The sequence below is a fragment of the Haliaeetus albicilla genome, chromosome Z (assembly GCF_947461875.1).
Source record: "Haliaeetus albicilla chromosome Z, bHalAlb1.1, whole genome shotgun sequence".
NCBI lineage: Eukaryota > Metazoa > Chordata > Aves > Accipitriformes > Accipitridae > Haliaeetus > Haliaeetus albicilla.
This window is the reverse complement of record NC_091516.1, coordinates 49,724,968-49,740,585: the sequence shown is the minus strand read 5'-3', so window position 1 is coordinate 49,740,585 and position 15,618 is coordinate 49,724,968. Positions and strand designations below refer to the sequence as shown.

The 15,618-nt window shown below is 41.5% G+C and overlaps 1 protein-coding gene across 2 annotated transcripts in view; it reads right to left on the bottom strand.

The window, feature by feature from the left end:
* The window catches only part of MAN2A1 (mannosidase alpha class 2A member 1), a 137,801-nt gene that overhangs the window by 102,970 nt on the left and 19,213 nt on the right, over positions 1–15,618 (bottom strand). For both annotated transcript variants that reach the window (XM_069777163.1, XM_069777164.1), the window contains exon 3: positions 9,620–9,764. In XM_069777163.1, coding sequence (XP_069633264.1) covers positions 9,620–9,764 — 145 coding nt within the window. The remainder of the gene's footprint in view (positions 1–9,619; positions 9,765–15,618) is intronic.

Here is a 15,618-nt window from a genome sequence, read left to right as displayed (position 1 = left end):
TTCAGGACAAAATCAGAACAGAAGTTGACAAATTAGCATTATTCAAAAAGTAACCTAATTAAGTAAAACCATTTTATAATTTGATCATGACAAGAATCACAAATCAACTTTGAAAACATGAAATCATTACTACTAAGAGTGTTTGAGCACTGCTTACATGTATCTGCAAGGTTGTTGGATTTTTTTGAAATTTGTGTTTCTTTTGCCTTTTGGTTTAAAATTGACTGTTGAAATGAAACCAAAAAGACTTTTCAATTGCTTACTACCATCAGTCACCCTCCAATATTCAAGCGGAATCATGTCCTTAAAAAAATTTCTAGTTTCTCATGAAGTCTTTTTTAATGAAGAGGCAGATCTAGTGAATGTCTGGAATACTATCCCCTGTTAGATTAATGCATTTTTTGAGGACAGTTTGTATCTTTGATTTACTTTACAGTAAATCATAATTAATTTCACTGACTCTAAAATTCACACATCAGTGCTGCTTCTTGCAACTTAGGAAACTTGAGTAATTTATTAATTTTATGGCAGAGTTAAATCAAACCATTAAATTTCAGATAGCATTATACAGCTTTCCAGAAAATAAAAGCAATCTCTTTGCTACAAAATTAGTGGAACTTCAGTTCTTGGATTTTTAAAATGTACACCTGAGTTAGTAAAAAACTTAAGCATAACTGTAAAAAAAAATTACGTCATTCTCAACTAACTGGTTCCTGGAAGAAGACACAATTAAGTCACTGTTTTGATAGCTAAGGAAGTAAAAAAGAATCATAAGCTGAAAGAGGATGTCTTAGTTCTTAATTACATCCATGGTCCACATAATATGTGATGCCACAATGGTAAAAGTTTTTCTTAAAAACAATAAAAAAAAAATTAATGGACACGTAGCCAGGAGTTCTTACAAGTGTTTTGGAGAACTTTAGCATAGCATATGTGTTTAACTGATCATACACAGGCACACAATAATGACAATAATGCAAACACTAGAAATAAATCAAAACCCTAAATTTTAACTTACATTTTAGTAAGTACGATTACATGTGAAAAGAATTTGGCATTAGAGCCTTTGTACATTCAGCAATTAAAAAAAATTCCCTTAAAGTATAGAATATACACATGAATTTTTTAATTTATAAATCTTGTATCATCATTCTATGATGTGAAAACTAAACAGAGCAAATATACAAGTTTATATTTTACAGATGTGTCTGACATAAAACTTCAGTGCTAATTTCACCAAAAAGAAGTATCTTTTCAAAGATGAATGGCTCATTGGCCAACACTGTGAAAGAAAACTTGAGAAACATGTGTCTCATGTAAGGCTATCTCAAAATTAAAACTCAAAGTACTCTAAGATTATTTTTCATTTTTCTATTTGGCATAGTATAAACCAGAATAAGAGAGAAAGCCATCTGGAACATCAATGTGTTGAAGAATTCATTCTGATTCAGAAGAAGATAAATCGAAGATTATCCCCTTGTCCTCCCAGAATATTCTCTGAAATAAATTCATTTAGGTAGAAGCAAAGACACCGATATTAAAAAGGTATGACAGTGCATTTACTTTTCCAATGGCATACTTTAACTTGAAAAGATCTCTGCTCAATGGACCACAAATATCATTTCATATTTATCACACTTAATTCCATAAGCATAGTTAAAAACTCAAATAATTGCACATTTCGCCAAAAGCAAAACCTGTCATGTACCATGAGGTACTTCAGAAATTATAGTTAGACTTCTTATGTGTTAGACTTACACAATGAAAGGTCTATTTCTGCTTTGTACATATCAAATCTGCTGCCCTCATAACTAAGACGGACAGAAAACTTCTACTAATCAGGAATTAAAAGTGTGCTCTCGGTAACAGTCCTGTCAATTTTCAAAGAAACTGCTCTGCTGTTTGGTTTTTTTCAGATCAAGAGAAAAAAACTCTATCACTAAAAGTCCCCTGTCACCTCAAATGCAACCATTTTGAGAACTGAGCCAAGAATAAAACTCAGATTTCTGCAATTCAGCATGTCAAGAAAAACCTGTGAGCTGCCAGTTTCACATTCTATTCCTAGATCTCATCTTCCTCTACAATAGAAAAAATAGTTCTTCACCATTAAATGTGTATTTTATAGTCTTTACATAGCCTTCATAGGGTTTTTTGTTTGTTTTTTTTTTTTTTAGAAAACACTATATACTGTTGCTGTTTACAAAAAGGAAAACAAGTTCTAGACCAACAGTGGTGACTCTGATTTTTTTCTCTTCCTATTAAAACACAACACGAAGATATTAATCAGTGAACTTTCAATTTATAGTCTGAAACTTTTAAAGGTAAAGTTTTCAGATGTCATTCAACTAGCATATTTTCTTGCTTGCTTCAGCTTTATACTAACCTGTTCTTATATTTTGGTGGGTCAGATAACAGTCTAAATAATCTGTGTTCCAAGCACGTCAGAAAAACTAAGAAGTCACCTGAAAACTGAATCCAGATCTGGTCAACAGAAAACAAACCTGAAACTCCATGGTATATTAACAGCATAAACTGTTATGCTTAAATTTTCTTTTATCTTAACACTGCTATTAACTTCATAGGGCTATAGACTTCCTCCTGAGAAATGGAGACCGTCTTAAATAATAACAAGGGGTTAATGTGAATGCTAGTAAGGTAAAGTTACCATAGTTATAGATCATTAATTAAGTGTGAAAAAGTAGTATTTAGACCTGACATATGTGCATATACACTTTCACATACATATTTACTTAGATAGAAATTGTGGGTGGGCAGGCAGAGGGAGGAGTGAAAACCTATTTTCGTCTCTTTCAATTTCACTGAAGTGCTGCTTGTATTAGGTCTGTAACAAGCACATTCAGCAATAAAATACTCTGATCTGGTACACATATATATTACAAAGCTCACAAGTCTCAATTCCTAAATAATTTAATGAGAAGACATTACCAAAATCATCACTGCCAAGACAGCAATAATGCTAGAGGTGTCTTTCGACCCCTTGGTCATATCTGAACATCATCTTTCAAGTCCAGTTGTGCTGGTTGACAATATCACTGTCCCTGAGCAAGGTTCTCCCCTCTGGAGTTCAGCTGCCTAATCCACTTCAGGCAGTCACGTGAAACTGCTGTTGAAGTACGTGAGATCTAACATAAGGCCTTTGCCAGCACAGCAGGTTATACAATTGCTCATTAATGTGCTCCAGAAAGAAATGCCACCCATCTCTGATGGCTATAACCTCACACAACACAGCTATTTGTAAACTGAACATCTCTCCATGGCTTGAGATTAATCTGCTCAGGGTGAGTCCCCCTGAAATCAGACATGCTACTGAGGTACTCAAATCTTCATCAACTGCCAGCAACTAAAAGAAAATTATGCCTGCCACTGTTTGAAAGTATGAAGCGGACCCATTCTCATACCTGATTCCCCAATAATGGGTAAATAAATATATTATCTATTGAAGGGAGAAGCATAGAGACCCCAAGTTTATAGGTCCTGGCTGAATTCATGTAGAAGCAGTTAACCCAGATTTAGCAGAATTGAGCAACATAAAGTGCTTCAGAGCATCAGCACACAAGTCATTCCTCAAAACAGAGTTGGAACGTAACACCACCCCTTCCCTATGGATCCTGTTTCAAGGCAGTTTCTTTGCCTTTGAGCTACACATCCGAACTAGCGTAACTGGTTACTTGAAAAGTTAAAGTAGCTTCAGATGAGAAAACTGTAATCAGAACTCAAAGCTTTTGCAGCTAATATAGTTACATCTTTACTGACCCCATTTCTTGGTAAATATTTTTCACATACATTCTTACACTATAGGTTCGTTATACCTTAAGCTTTTTTGCCAGGAGGTATTTCCTTTGCACCATGCCTTTTAATTCTCTGTGGGAAAGGAATAATGTAGCCATTAGCTATACAAGAGATTGCAGATCTCTGTTACAGATAAATTTTCCTTCTTTCAAGTGCTTATTAATCTGCAGTTTCATACTGCAGACAGTTCCACAGAAAAGTCCTTAACAAAAGCAGTACCAAGTCAGGAGATGTCTGTGAAAACAATCTTTGTAAAAGCAAACAATAACGAGTCGTGCACAATCACCTTTGGTGACAGAACAGTTTACATTTCCCAGGCTTATATCTCAGTTTAACTCTACCTGATATCAACTGAGGAGCCTGAACAAGCTGGGAGATATTTAGACTGTATGCATGAGGAAATGCAGATTTCTCAATTTTAGTTACTGCTGGTGGAAGGACAGATAAAATTTTATAGCAAAGGCATGAAGAACTTGGGTATTAAGGAGGAAGGCTTTAGGAGCCAAAACTACACACCAATAAGAAAGTCAGCTATCAAAGGTGAATGAAAACACCATTAAGACTTCAGGCAAGTCCTTGAGAATAACATACGGAGGAAAATAGTTACAACAGAAAGATGGGAAACAGCTCTCATAACTTCACAGAATTCTTCCAACCTTATTATTGAAGGGGCAGTCACAGAGAAGACTTCTTTCAGAGAGCTGGAAGAACAAGTACCTTACTATAGATCTAATGAGTGACTCTCTCCAAGACAGGTATCTAAATGCTAGTAAAAATCCATCTCTGAAGCCAAGTTCATTATGGCCCACACCCCTATGTTTGGAAGAGGGCCAGACCAGTGCTAGAAAGATCAAAATAGAATCAGAGTAAACTTCATTAAACAGAGCTCTCAAGTGCACCAAGAGTCATCATTCAGATGTAAAATTAAGGAATAGACAGACATATCACAAACATACTTCCTGGGTAAGTAGAAAATTCCTACTGGGAAAGTACAGGAAATTCCATGATTGATAACACAAAAAGTTAAACAGGAAAAGGTGTTAGTGAAGCTACCTCTGGTTGTAGAGCAGTATCTATGCTTTATCTGTCTTAGAAGTTTAATAATTCCGGTGACTCAAAAACTTTTTTTGAAGGGGGTAGGATGATGGGGGTTTTTTGGTGTTTTTATTTATTTGGTTTGGGGTTTTTTGTTGGTGTTGTGGTTTTTTACTCGGGGCTTCTGGTTTTTTGTTTGGTTTGTTGTTGGGGAGGTGTTTGCTTGGGTTTTTTATTTGTCCAGTTATTTTTTTGTGGGTGGGGAGTTTTGGTTGGGTTTTTTGTTGTTTGGTTGGGTTTTTTAAACACAGACCAAGAACCCAAACCTGAAAAAGAATGCCATACATAGAGAGGGTCTCTGGACCTGGAAAAAGCCCTTGTTATCCTCCAGCTTTCCAAAACAAGGTATAATATTTAAAGCATCCTGGTAAATATATAGTGAAGCTCAAGGCATTCCTCACTGAGTGAGCCTAGTAACTTGCCATCCTAACTTGGAGGCTAATAAGAGATGTGTCCATCTTCCCAACAATTCCACTGTTTTGGGGACCCTTCTCGTAGGAGCAATACAGAGCTATTCATTCTGCTAGCCCCAAAAGACACTGTTTTGGGTTTGTGTGGTGGGGTTTTGGTAGCAGGGGAGAGGTTGCAGTGGTGGCTCCTGTAAGAAGCTGCTAGAAGCTTCCTCGGCTCCAAGTTGGACCTGCCTCTGGCCCAGGCCGAGCCCATCAACGATGATGGTAGCACCTCTGGGAGAACAGATTTAAGAGGGGAAACCTGCAGCCGGGGAGGAGATTGGAACGTGAGAGGAACACCTCTGCAGACACTGAGGTCAGTGAAGAAGGAGGGGGAGGAGGAGCGGGGGAGGAGGGGATGCCCCTGCAGCCTGTGGCGAGACGGCAGGTTGTCCCCCCCCCAGCCAATGGAGGGGAGCGAGGGAGCAGATGCCCACCTGCAGCCTGGGGAGAACCCCACGCCAGAGCAGGGGGCTAACCCCGAAGATGGCCGTGACTCCATGGGAAGGCCCACGCTAGAGCAGCCTGTGCCTGAAGGACTGCAGCCCATGGAATAGACTCAACTTGGAGAAGTTCAAGAAGGACTGTCTCCTGTGGGAGAAACCTCATGGTGGAGCAGGGGACAAGTGAGGAGTCCTCCCCCTGAGGAGGAAGGAGCAGCAGAGACAATGCGTGGCAAGCTGACCACAACCCCCATCCCCTGTTGCTCTGCACCACTGGGGGGAGGAGGTTGTGGCAATATACTTCCCCCCCCCAGCCCCGCATCCTGCCAACAGGAAACAAAACGTCTCCAGGCAGGGAGAAGGGGAAGGAAAAAAAAACCTAAACCCTAGAGGCCAAAGGTTGAAATTTGAACTGGCCAATCGAGACATGCCGCGTACACTGAGGTGACCCTCCTGGCCAATAGGGATTAAATGACCACAGGTCAGATTCGACAGGGGTATAAACGGGGTCCTGCGGGAGGACATGTTGAAATCAGTCCTCCTTAGAGCAGAGGGTCTGCAGTCAGGGACTCCCTCCTGGGTCGGGGCACAGCCCAAGGTAACTCCTCAAGGAAGAGAACCCTCAGCTTTTAGGTGAGTGATAAGCGCATTTTGGAGCCATCACTTTAAATCTTGGGGATTCTTGAGTCGGTTGTGTAGTATTAATCCTCTTTACATCATCGAGCCTGTGGTTTATAAAGTGTTACCAGACTTCTAACTAACTTTTTACTGAAGAATAAATCTGAGTTTTAATACCTGTTGGATTTGGTTATGCGTGCATCCGTAACAGAGGTAGAGAGAACCGGGAGTGGAGTTGAGCCCAGGAAGGAGGGAAGGATGGGCAGAAGGTGTTTTAACATTTGGTTTTACTTCTCATCCTGTTTTGACTTGATTGGTAGTAAATTAAATTGATTTTGGTTTTTCCCCAAGTTGAGTCTGGTTTTTGCCCATGACCATAATTGGTAGCTGATGCCTCCCTGTTCTTGTCTCAACCTATGAGCTTTTCTTTGCATTTTCTCCTCCCCATCCCACCACAGGGGAGGAGTGAGCGAGCAGCCTTGTGGTCCTTTGTTGCCAGCTGGGCTTAAACCACAACAGACACATATCTAAAAATTTGGAGACTCTGATGAAGCCTCCTCCAGCATAACCTGATATTGATAGCCTGTTGTCATGGGTTAACACCAGCCAGCAACTAAGCACCATGCAGCAACTCGCTCATTCCTCTCCTCTCCACCCCAGGGAATGGGGAGGAGAATTGGAAAGAAAAAAAGTAAAATGCATGTGTTGAGACAAGAACAGTTTAATAATTGAAATAAAATAATAATAATAATGGTAATAATAACAACAACAACAAAAAGAAAAATAAAACCCAACAACAACAACAAAAAGAAAAATAAAACCCAAGAAAGACAAGTAATGCACAATGCAATTGCTCACTACTCACTGACTAATGCATAGCCAGTAACTGAGCAGTGATCAGGGCCTCATGGCCAATTCCCCCCAGTTTATATACTGAGCATGATGTCCTATGGTATGGAATGGTCCCCTTAGCTAGTTCAGGTCAGTTGTCCTTGCCATTCTCCCTCCCAGCTCCTTGTGCATCTCCTTCCTGGAAGAGGATGGGAAACTGAAAAATCCTTGACTTCGGATAAGCACTCCTTAGCAACAACTAAACATCAGTGTGTTATCAATATTATTCTCATACAAAATCCAAAATACTGCACTGTACCAGCTAGGAAGAAAATTAACTCTATCCCAGCTGAAACCAGGACAACCTTGCTACTGGCCAGCTGAGCCAACAGCAGCCTCAAGACTGTATGCCTTGGTTGGCATATGATGAGGGAGAATGTCATTTGTAATGACTGATGTTAGCATCTACCAAAATAATCTTGATGTAAGTAGAGGTCAGTAACTTCCATACTCAAATCCCTTAAGAGTATGAGTGCTCAGTGGCCACTTTTGGTAAGCAGAACTGGTGCTACAGGATGAACCAAACACTAGATTAAGGCACCCAACACCAAAGTTTGTCAAACAGAAAAGGTGTTGGCTGTGAAAATCTACTACAGCTGATTACAGGAGGCAAGACAGGAATCAAGATGTGAAGAAAGTAGAAGGCTGGAGGTTTAGCTCCAAAGAGCCCTTCCAGAATGGTAACAAAAACTGGTCAATTTTGCATGGAGTACTGACAAGAAAGGCCAGGCACCACAGAGGAAATCAGCCCAATATATTCTGGTTTGGAAGGCAGTTACAGAAGGAATGTAAATAAAGTAATTTTTTAAAAAAGGGTAAAATCAAAATTGCTAGAACCTGTAGGGTGAAAAAAAAAAAACCACAAAAACATCATTGTCAGAACACTGAGCCCCTACCTAACCTCATGACTTGAATGGACACCAGCAAAGTTTTCTGCAAAGCTCTTCTCAGCTTCCCTCAGGACATTCTACTGCAGCTCCCAAGCTTCATGCTCCTGTACAGCTACCTCAGTCTGCACTGTGCAGGGGGTCTTTGTTCAATCCAGCTAAAATCATCTCAGGAGGACATATGTGACACTAGGCAACTGGCCTCTAGTGGGATGCCAACTGTCCTTCCCCAATTAAGGATATGATCCTACTAGCTTCAGCAGAAAGAAGGGAGAGAGGTAAATTCCATACCCCTTTCTAATAAGAACCAAGAGAATTAGAAGTTCTGTACATTCCTTTAGGATGGTTTCAGATTCATTAAATGACTATACAGAGTGTGGCTTCTTTCTAGGAGAGTTTTCAGGGGAGCAAAAAACAGAGAGGAAATAAATGGACACAGGTTTTAAAGACAGTTCTCTAAAAAGGCAGATCAAAGTTTATACTGTGATTACTTTCTCTGAATATTTTTACCACATCCATACTTTGTCATTTTAGCTGTCATAACTAGACAATACAGTCCCTCCAAATTCCAGTGTTCATTTTATTTGAAAATGCTGGATACATGCGAATACAAGTCACTTATGTTCAAACTACTGTATCTTACTTCACTCAGATCCACAGTATTTCAAACAACAAATTAAATTGTTAGAGAGATACACAGTAGTAAAGTTGTGGCCTTCCACAATAACAAGCAGCTTCGCTAGCTTCTCATTGTCAGTGTACATGTACCAGGAATATACTATAGCAGTATAATTCACTGCTTTTTCATGTATTTTACAGTAATTTCAAAATAAAGTGCCACTTCTCCATTTTATTTATTATGCAGTAACCATCCACCTGGGAGTAAAAAGTGAAATTATGTAAGCATACCCAGGTTTCAGTTTAAATCCAGACTTTATATTGTCCCACTGTAGGTTGGGGGCAGGGGTGTGCACAAAAGAGTAAAGAAAGTGTTACAGTCAAAAACCTCAGATTTGCCATTGTCAGATCTTCCAAAAAGCACATCTTTCTAGCACAAGCTGAGAATTAATTATCTATGACAGTCCAAAAAGTCAAAATAAGAACAGGCCATATTTAATGCAGCAATGAATAAACTGACTGGGTTACCAGCAGGATGAACACAGAAAATCCATATTACCTTCCAATATCGACAGTGAAGTTCTGCTCCAGTTAATAAATAAGTACATGTACAACTTTTATCATAACAATTATCACTTGAAGTCAATGGCATTTGAATTACACATCTGCCTAACTGCCTTGCTAGACTTAAATCTAACATATTAAGTAGTATGCTCCAAAAAGCCCCAAATCTTAACAGAAATGGCAATATATTTCTTAACTCAAAAGCCTCTAGATACCCAAATCAATACAGTTAAAATATTACCTGGGTCATTATGTGAGTGAGGCACGACAAAAACTTGAAGTGGTTCACTGTCCCATTCATTTTCATTGTATGTGATATCAAATCCTTGTTTCCACACGCCACCATCTGGATTATCGAAAGGAAGAATGTCATAGACATCCAACATCTAAAAAAGAGTAAAAGGAATATAAAACATGAATTCATAAAAACAGTTCTGCTATTAAAAACCAAAGCTGTTTTCATCAGAAATAGATCAGCTTGTTCATTACACGGGGAGAGATGAAGAGTCAAGTGAATAGAAAACTGAAAAATGAGAGCAAGTTTCAAGTCGCACTAGAACACCCAAGACAGAGCTGGCAGCAAGAGGAGCATTTGGCAGGCCCTGTTCTGAGGAAACTGAAATTGATTAGATAAAAGGTAGGAATAAGAGCCTTAAGTCACAAAAATTATGACAGCTCACAATGGCGTTGGGGCAGGAGAGTAGGGAAAGGATTATACAGACTAGCACAATACACTAAATAGGGGAATGCATAAGATGAAGAGGACAAACTAAGCAAGCAGTAAGAAAGGATGACAACAAGAGAGAGATTGAAGCAAAAATCAAACTCACAAAAGGGAACTGAAAGAAACTATCAAGGAAAAATGTTCAGAACTATAGCCAACTGCTATAACAAAGCTCCTTATATATTTACTGTTGCCCAGTACACTAATTATACAAGGACAGACATATTTCACTTGTCAATGCAAATAAAAAGGTTACAGGTAAAAAAGCAAGTCTAGAATTACTTCAACAGGTTCCTATGAAATTTAGATACCACCAGATAGCTTCAAAGAGAGTCTTCTAATATGAGTTTAGACCAAAGTTACCATATCCAACTTTTCCTTTTTTTTTTTTTTTTCTTGTTAATACTCTGGTCTGCTTTTAGGAAAAAAAGGCAAACTTCATGAACATGAACCATCATCTGGATAAGCCTTTTCCTGGCCCTATAGTTCAAAAAACTTAAACCAAACTTCAGTTTAGTTCTAACCCCATATTAGAATACAATTGTACACCTGGCAAACTCTTCAACAAACACTTCATTTCCACAAAAATAGCCTACAGGAGTCATTTACCACATGAATACCACAAGAGTTAAAACTTTCTTGTGGTAAGCTGGTTTCTGTCCTGCTAGGAAACTTTAAAAAAATAAAGACATCTGAAACAAACATCTGACTAAAGAAGTTAAGGCCTTGTGATGGGCTGACCTTGGCCAGCTGCCAAACTCCCACCCAGCCGTTCTCTCCCTCCTCAACAGGACAGGGGGAGAAATAAGTTTAAAAACTCATGGGTCAACATAAAGACAGGGAGATCACTTACCAATTATCATCACAGACAAAACAGACCCAAGTTGGGGAACATTAATTTATTGCCAATTAAAATAGAGTTGAATAGTGAGAATCAAAGACAAAACTAAAACACCTTCTCCCCAACCCTCTTCAACGACATTGGTGTTCACAGGTTTGTTTCTCCACTTTTTTTTCCCCTATAGAGTGTTTTCCCCCTTCTTAAAACACACTCTCCGAGAGATGCCACCACCCTTGCTGTTGGAAGGCTTGGCTGTATCCTGCGGTGGTTCTGTTTTGGAGCTGGCTGGAACAGCTGTGTCTGGCATGGGGCAGCCCTGGCTTCTCCTCACAGACACCACCCCTGGAGCCCCCGGCTACCAACACCAGGGCACCTGCACCCAGTACATTCCACTCTCACCTCTGTGAAACACATATTTAAGAACAGTCGATAAAATATACACTCATCACACACTCTTCACAAACTTAACTTACATCTACAAAAACAATTCCCGCACCAAAATCAAAATTACATAACAACACTGAAAAAGTGGAAATTTTACACACATGATAAAACTCCACCCCTTGTCCCTTCACTTCATTACAACAACAAAAGAATCCCCACAGTAATTTCACTCTGGCAATATCCAATCCAAGTTTTGGCCATTACCACTCCCAATTACTGTCCTTATCTTTCATTCCTTGAGTCCCAGGTTGGGTGCCAAAAAGGACTGCCATGGGTTGGCCTTGGCTGGGTTGGCCAGCCAGCCCAGGTCAACCCACCATAGGCCTGTAGCTTAAGATACAAAGAACAGTAAGTAATGTTAGATAGGAATACAAGCCACTCTCACGGCTTGTAATAAAGCAGAGCCTCAGCTGGGCCTACGATGTCCATAAACTAGATACCTATGGCCTGTATGAGATGATCTTATGTCACTGCTCCACCAGGATTGCTTCCACCTTTGGACAATATTGCTTAATAGAAAATACAGATGCAATACTTGCAGATACATGCATTCTGTATGACAGCTTGAAGAGACCAAATAATGATTATGTTGAAATTAGCCTACTACCATATTTTCTTGCTATTCTAAAATTTGATTTTGAGGAACTGTAATTTTTCTGTGAAATGCAACCTTCTGAAGAAAATTAAGTGCATACCCCATAAATTTGCCAGTTACCAACGAGTGACCTTAAGACTGAAACTCTTGTGACATTTCAACCATGAAAACATACTTGTTTAAAAAGCAACAATTCACTGAATACCCACATTCCTATGAATTTTTCTCATAGATGGAGCCTGAATTCCACAAGCAACTTTCTGCAGTCTGCAAGATACCAATTTTTACAGTTCACAGCATATGTAATTTTTTCCCTAACAACTGTTACCTTACAGTTATCTCAAACCATACTCCCATCATTATGAGCTGAAGAGCTGAAAACTGCAATTCAGGACATAGATCTTGGATTCTTAATCAACAGTTGTCTGAAATAACTGTCTCAATGACCCATCATCTAGAGAGGTTTGCTGCCTGCCAGGGACCCAGAGCCAGGATGTTGTAGAGGAACTGTTGAAGGTTGTCCAACTCGTTGACTACTACCTCTTGATGTTCTTCCCTGTGGGTACCAATGGTACTGCCAGGGGCAACCTGGGCTGCATCAAAAGTGACTACAGAGCTCTGGGGGTAGTAATCAAGGTCATGGAGGCCCAGGTGGTGTCCTGTTCAATCACGCCAATGAGGGGTAAGGGTCTGAGAAGAGGACACCATTAGTACAGGTCAATAATTAGCCTCGGAGCTAGTGCTGGCAACAGGTTTTGGGGTTCTATGGCCATGGGACCCCGTTTGCAGACCACTGTCTGCTTAGGAGAGATTAGATCCAACTCACTAAGTGGGGCAAAGGTATCTTTGCCAGGAACATGGCTGACCTGTTAAGGAGAGCTTTTAACTAGGAATTTAGAAATGCAAAAGCTCAGCTAGAACTCAATCTGGCGACTATCATAAGGGACAACAAAAAAATGTTTTTACAAATATATTAACAATACAAAGAGAGCCAAGGAGAATATCTATCCTTTACTGGATACAGAGGAGAAGATTGCCACCAGAGATGAGGAAAAGGCTGAGGTACTTAATGCCTTCTTTGCCTCAGTCTTTAATAGGGAGACCAGTTATCCTCAGGGTACTCTGCCCCCTAAGCTGGAAGGCAAGGACAAAGAGCAGAATATACCCGCCTTAATCCAGGAGGAAATAGTTAGGGACCTACTACGCTGTCTGGACACTCACAAGTCTGTGGGACCTGATGGGATCCATTCAAGAGTACCAAGAGAGCTGGCAGAGGAGCTTGCCAAGCCACTCTCCATCATTTATCAGCAGTCCTAGTCAACAGGGGAGGTCCCACATGACTGGAGGCTTGCCAATGTGACTCCCATTTACAAGAAGGGTCAGCGGGAGGATACAGGGAACTACAGGCCTGTCAGCCTGACCTCAGTACCAGGGAATGTTATGGAACAGTTCATCTTGAGGGCAGTCACATGGCATGTGCAGGACAACCAGGGATCAGGTCCAGCCAGCATGGGTTCATGAAAGGCAGGTGCTGCTTGACCAACCTGATCTTCTTCTATGACCAGGTGACCTGCCTAGTGGATGAGGGAAAGGCTATGGATGTTGTCTACCTGGACTTCAGCAAGGCCTTTGACACTGTCTCTCATGGCATACTCCTTGAGAAACTGGCATCTCATGGCCTGGATGGGTGCACTCTTCACTGGGTGAAAAACTTGCTGGATGGACAAGCCCAGAGGGTTGTGGTGAATGGAGTTAAATCCAGTTGGCGGCAGGTCACAAGTGGTGTTCCCCAGGGCTCAGTATTGGGGCCAGTTCTGTTTAATATCTTTACCAATGACCTGGACAAGGGGATCAAGTGCACCCTCAGTAGGTTTCCAGATGACACCAAGTTGGGAGGGAGGGAAGGTTATCTGCCCAAGGGTAGGAAGGCTCTACAGAGGGATCTGGACAAGTTGGATCTATGGGCTGAGGCCAATTGCATGAGGTTCAACAAGGCCAAGTGTCGGGTCCTGCACTTGGGTCACAACAACCCCATGCAGCGCTACAGGCTTGGGGAAGAGTGGCTGGAAAGCTGCCCGGCAGAGAAAGACCTGGGGGTGCTGGTTGACAGCTGGCTGAATATGAGCCAGCAGTGTGCCCAGGTGGCCAAGAAGGCCAACGGCATCCTGGCCTGTATCAGAAATAGCGTGGCCAGCAGGAGCGGGGAAGTGATTGTTCCCCTGTACTCGGCACTGGTGAGGCCGCACCTCGAGTACTGTGTTCAGTTTTGGGCCCCTCACTACAGGAAAGACATGGAGTTGCTGGAACGTGTCAGAGGAGGGCAACCAAGCTGGTGAGGGGCCTGGAGCACAAGTTTTATGAGGAGCGGCTGAGGGAACTGGCGCTGTTTAGTCTGGAGAAAAGGAGGCTGAGGGGAGACCTTATCGCTCTCTACAACTACCTGAAAGGAGGTTGTAGTGAGGTGGGTGCTGGTCTCTTCTGTCAGATCGCTGGAGATGGGACAAGAGGAAATGGCCTCAAGTTATGGCAGGGGAGGTTTAGGTTGGATATTAGGAAAAATTTCTTTACTGAAAGGGTTGTCAGACATTGGAACAGGCTGCCCAGGGAAGTGGTTGAGTCATCATCCCTTGAGGTATTCAAAAAGCATGTAGACGAGGCACGTCAGGACGTGGTTTAGAGGGCATGGTTGATGGTTGGACTCGATGATCTTAAAGGTCTTTTCCAACCTAAATGATTCTATGATTCTAAAGAGGGAGGGAGGTACCAGCAGCCCCGTGAAGAAGCGATGGAGAGTAGTGATGTGACATGAAAGGATTAAAAAAAGAAAATAACAATTTAAAAAAAAAAAAAACCACAACGAAACAGGGCTTAAGCAGAGTTACCTCCAGTGTTTTCATGTAAGCAAGGAAGTGCCTACAAGGCACAATTAGAGAAATCCCCAAAACCCTTTCTGAGAAATCAGCTTGCCAGGCAGGGTGCCTCTCTGAAGTACCCTAATGCACGTACCATGGAGAATAAACATGATGAGTTAGAGATCTGTGTGCAATTGCAGGCCTGTGATCTTGTCAGGATCATGGAGACATGGTGGGATGAGTAATGACTGTAAAGTTGCAGTGGCGGGACACAAGACCTTGAGGAAAGACAGGCCAGAAAGACAAGGAGGGAGAGCTGGCCTTTACATGAGAGAGAAGCTGGTGTGCACAGAGCTCTGCCTGCAGATGGATGAAAAGCCAACTGAGAGCTTATGGGCAAGGACTAAAAAGCAGACCAATATGGGTGACATTGTAATGGATGTTTGCTGTAGGCTGCCTGACCAGGAATAACAAGTGGATGAGGCCCTCTACAGACGGAGAGGAGCAGCCTCACACTTGCAGGACGTGGTCCTCATGGGGAACTTCAATCACCCTTATGTGCTGGACGGACAACACAGCGGGACACAAGCAAACCAAGAGGTACCTGGAGCGAATCAATGACAAATTCCTATCCCAAGTGATAGAGAAGCTAGTGAGGAGAGGTGCTCTACTGGACCTCTTACTTGCCAGCAATGAGGGGCTTGTTGGGCCTGTGGATGTCAAAGGCAGCCTTGGCTGCAGTGACCATGAGATGGTGGAATTCAGGACCCTGACAGGAGGGCAA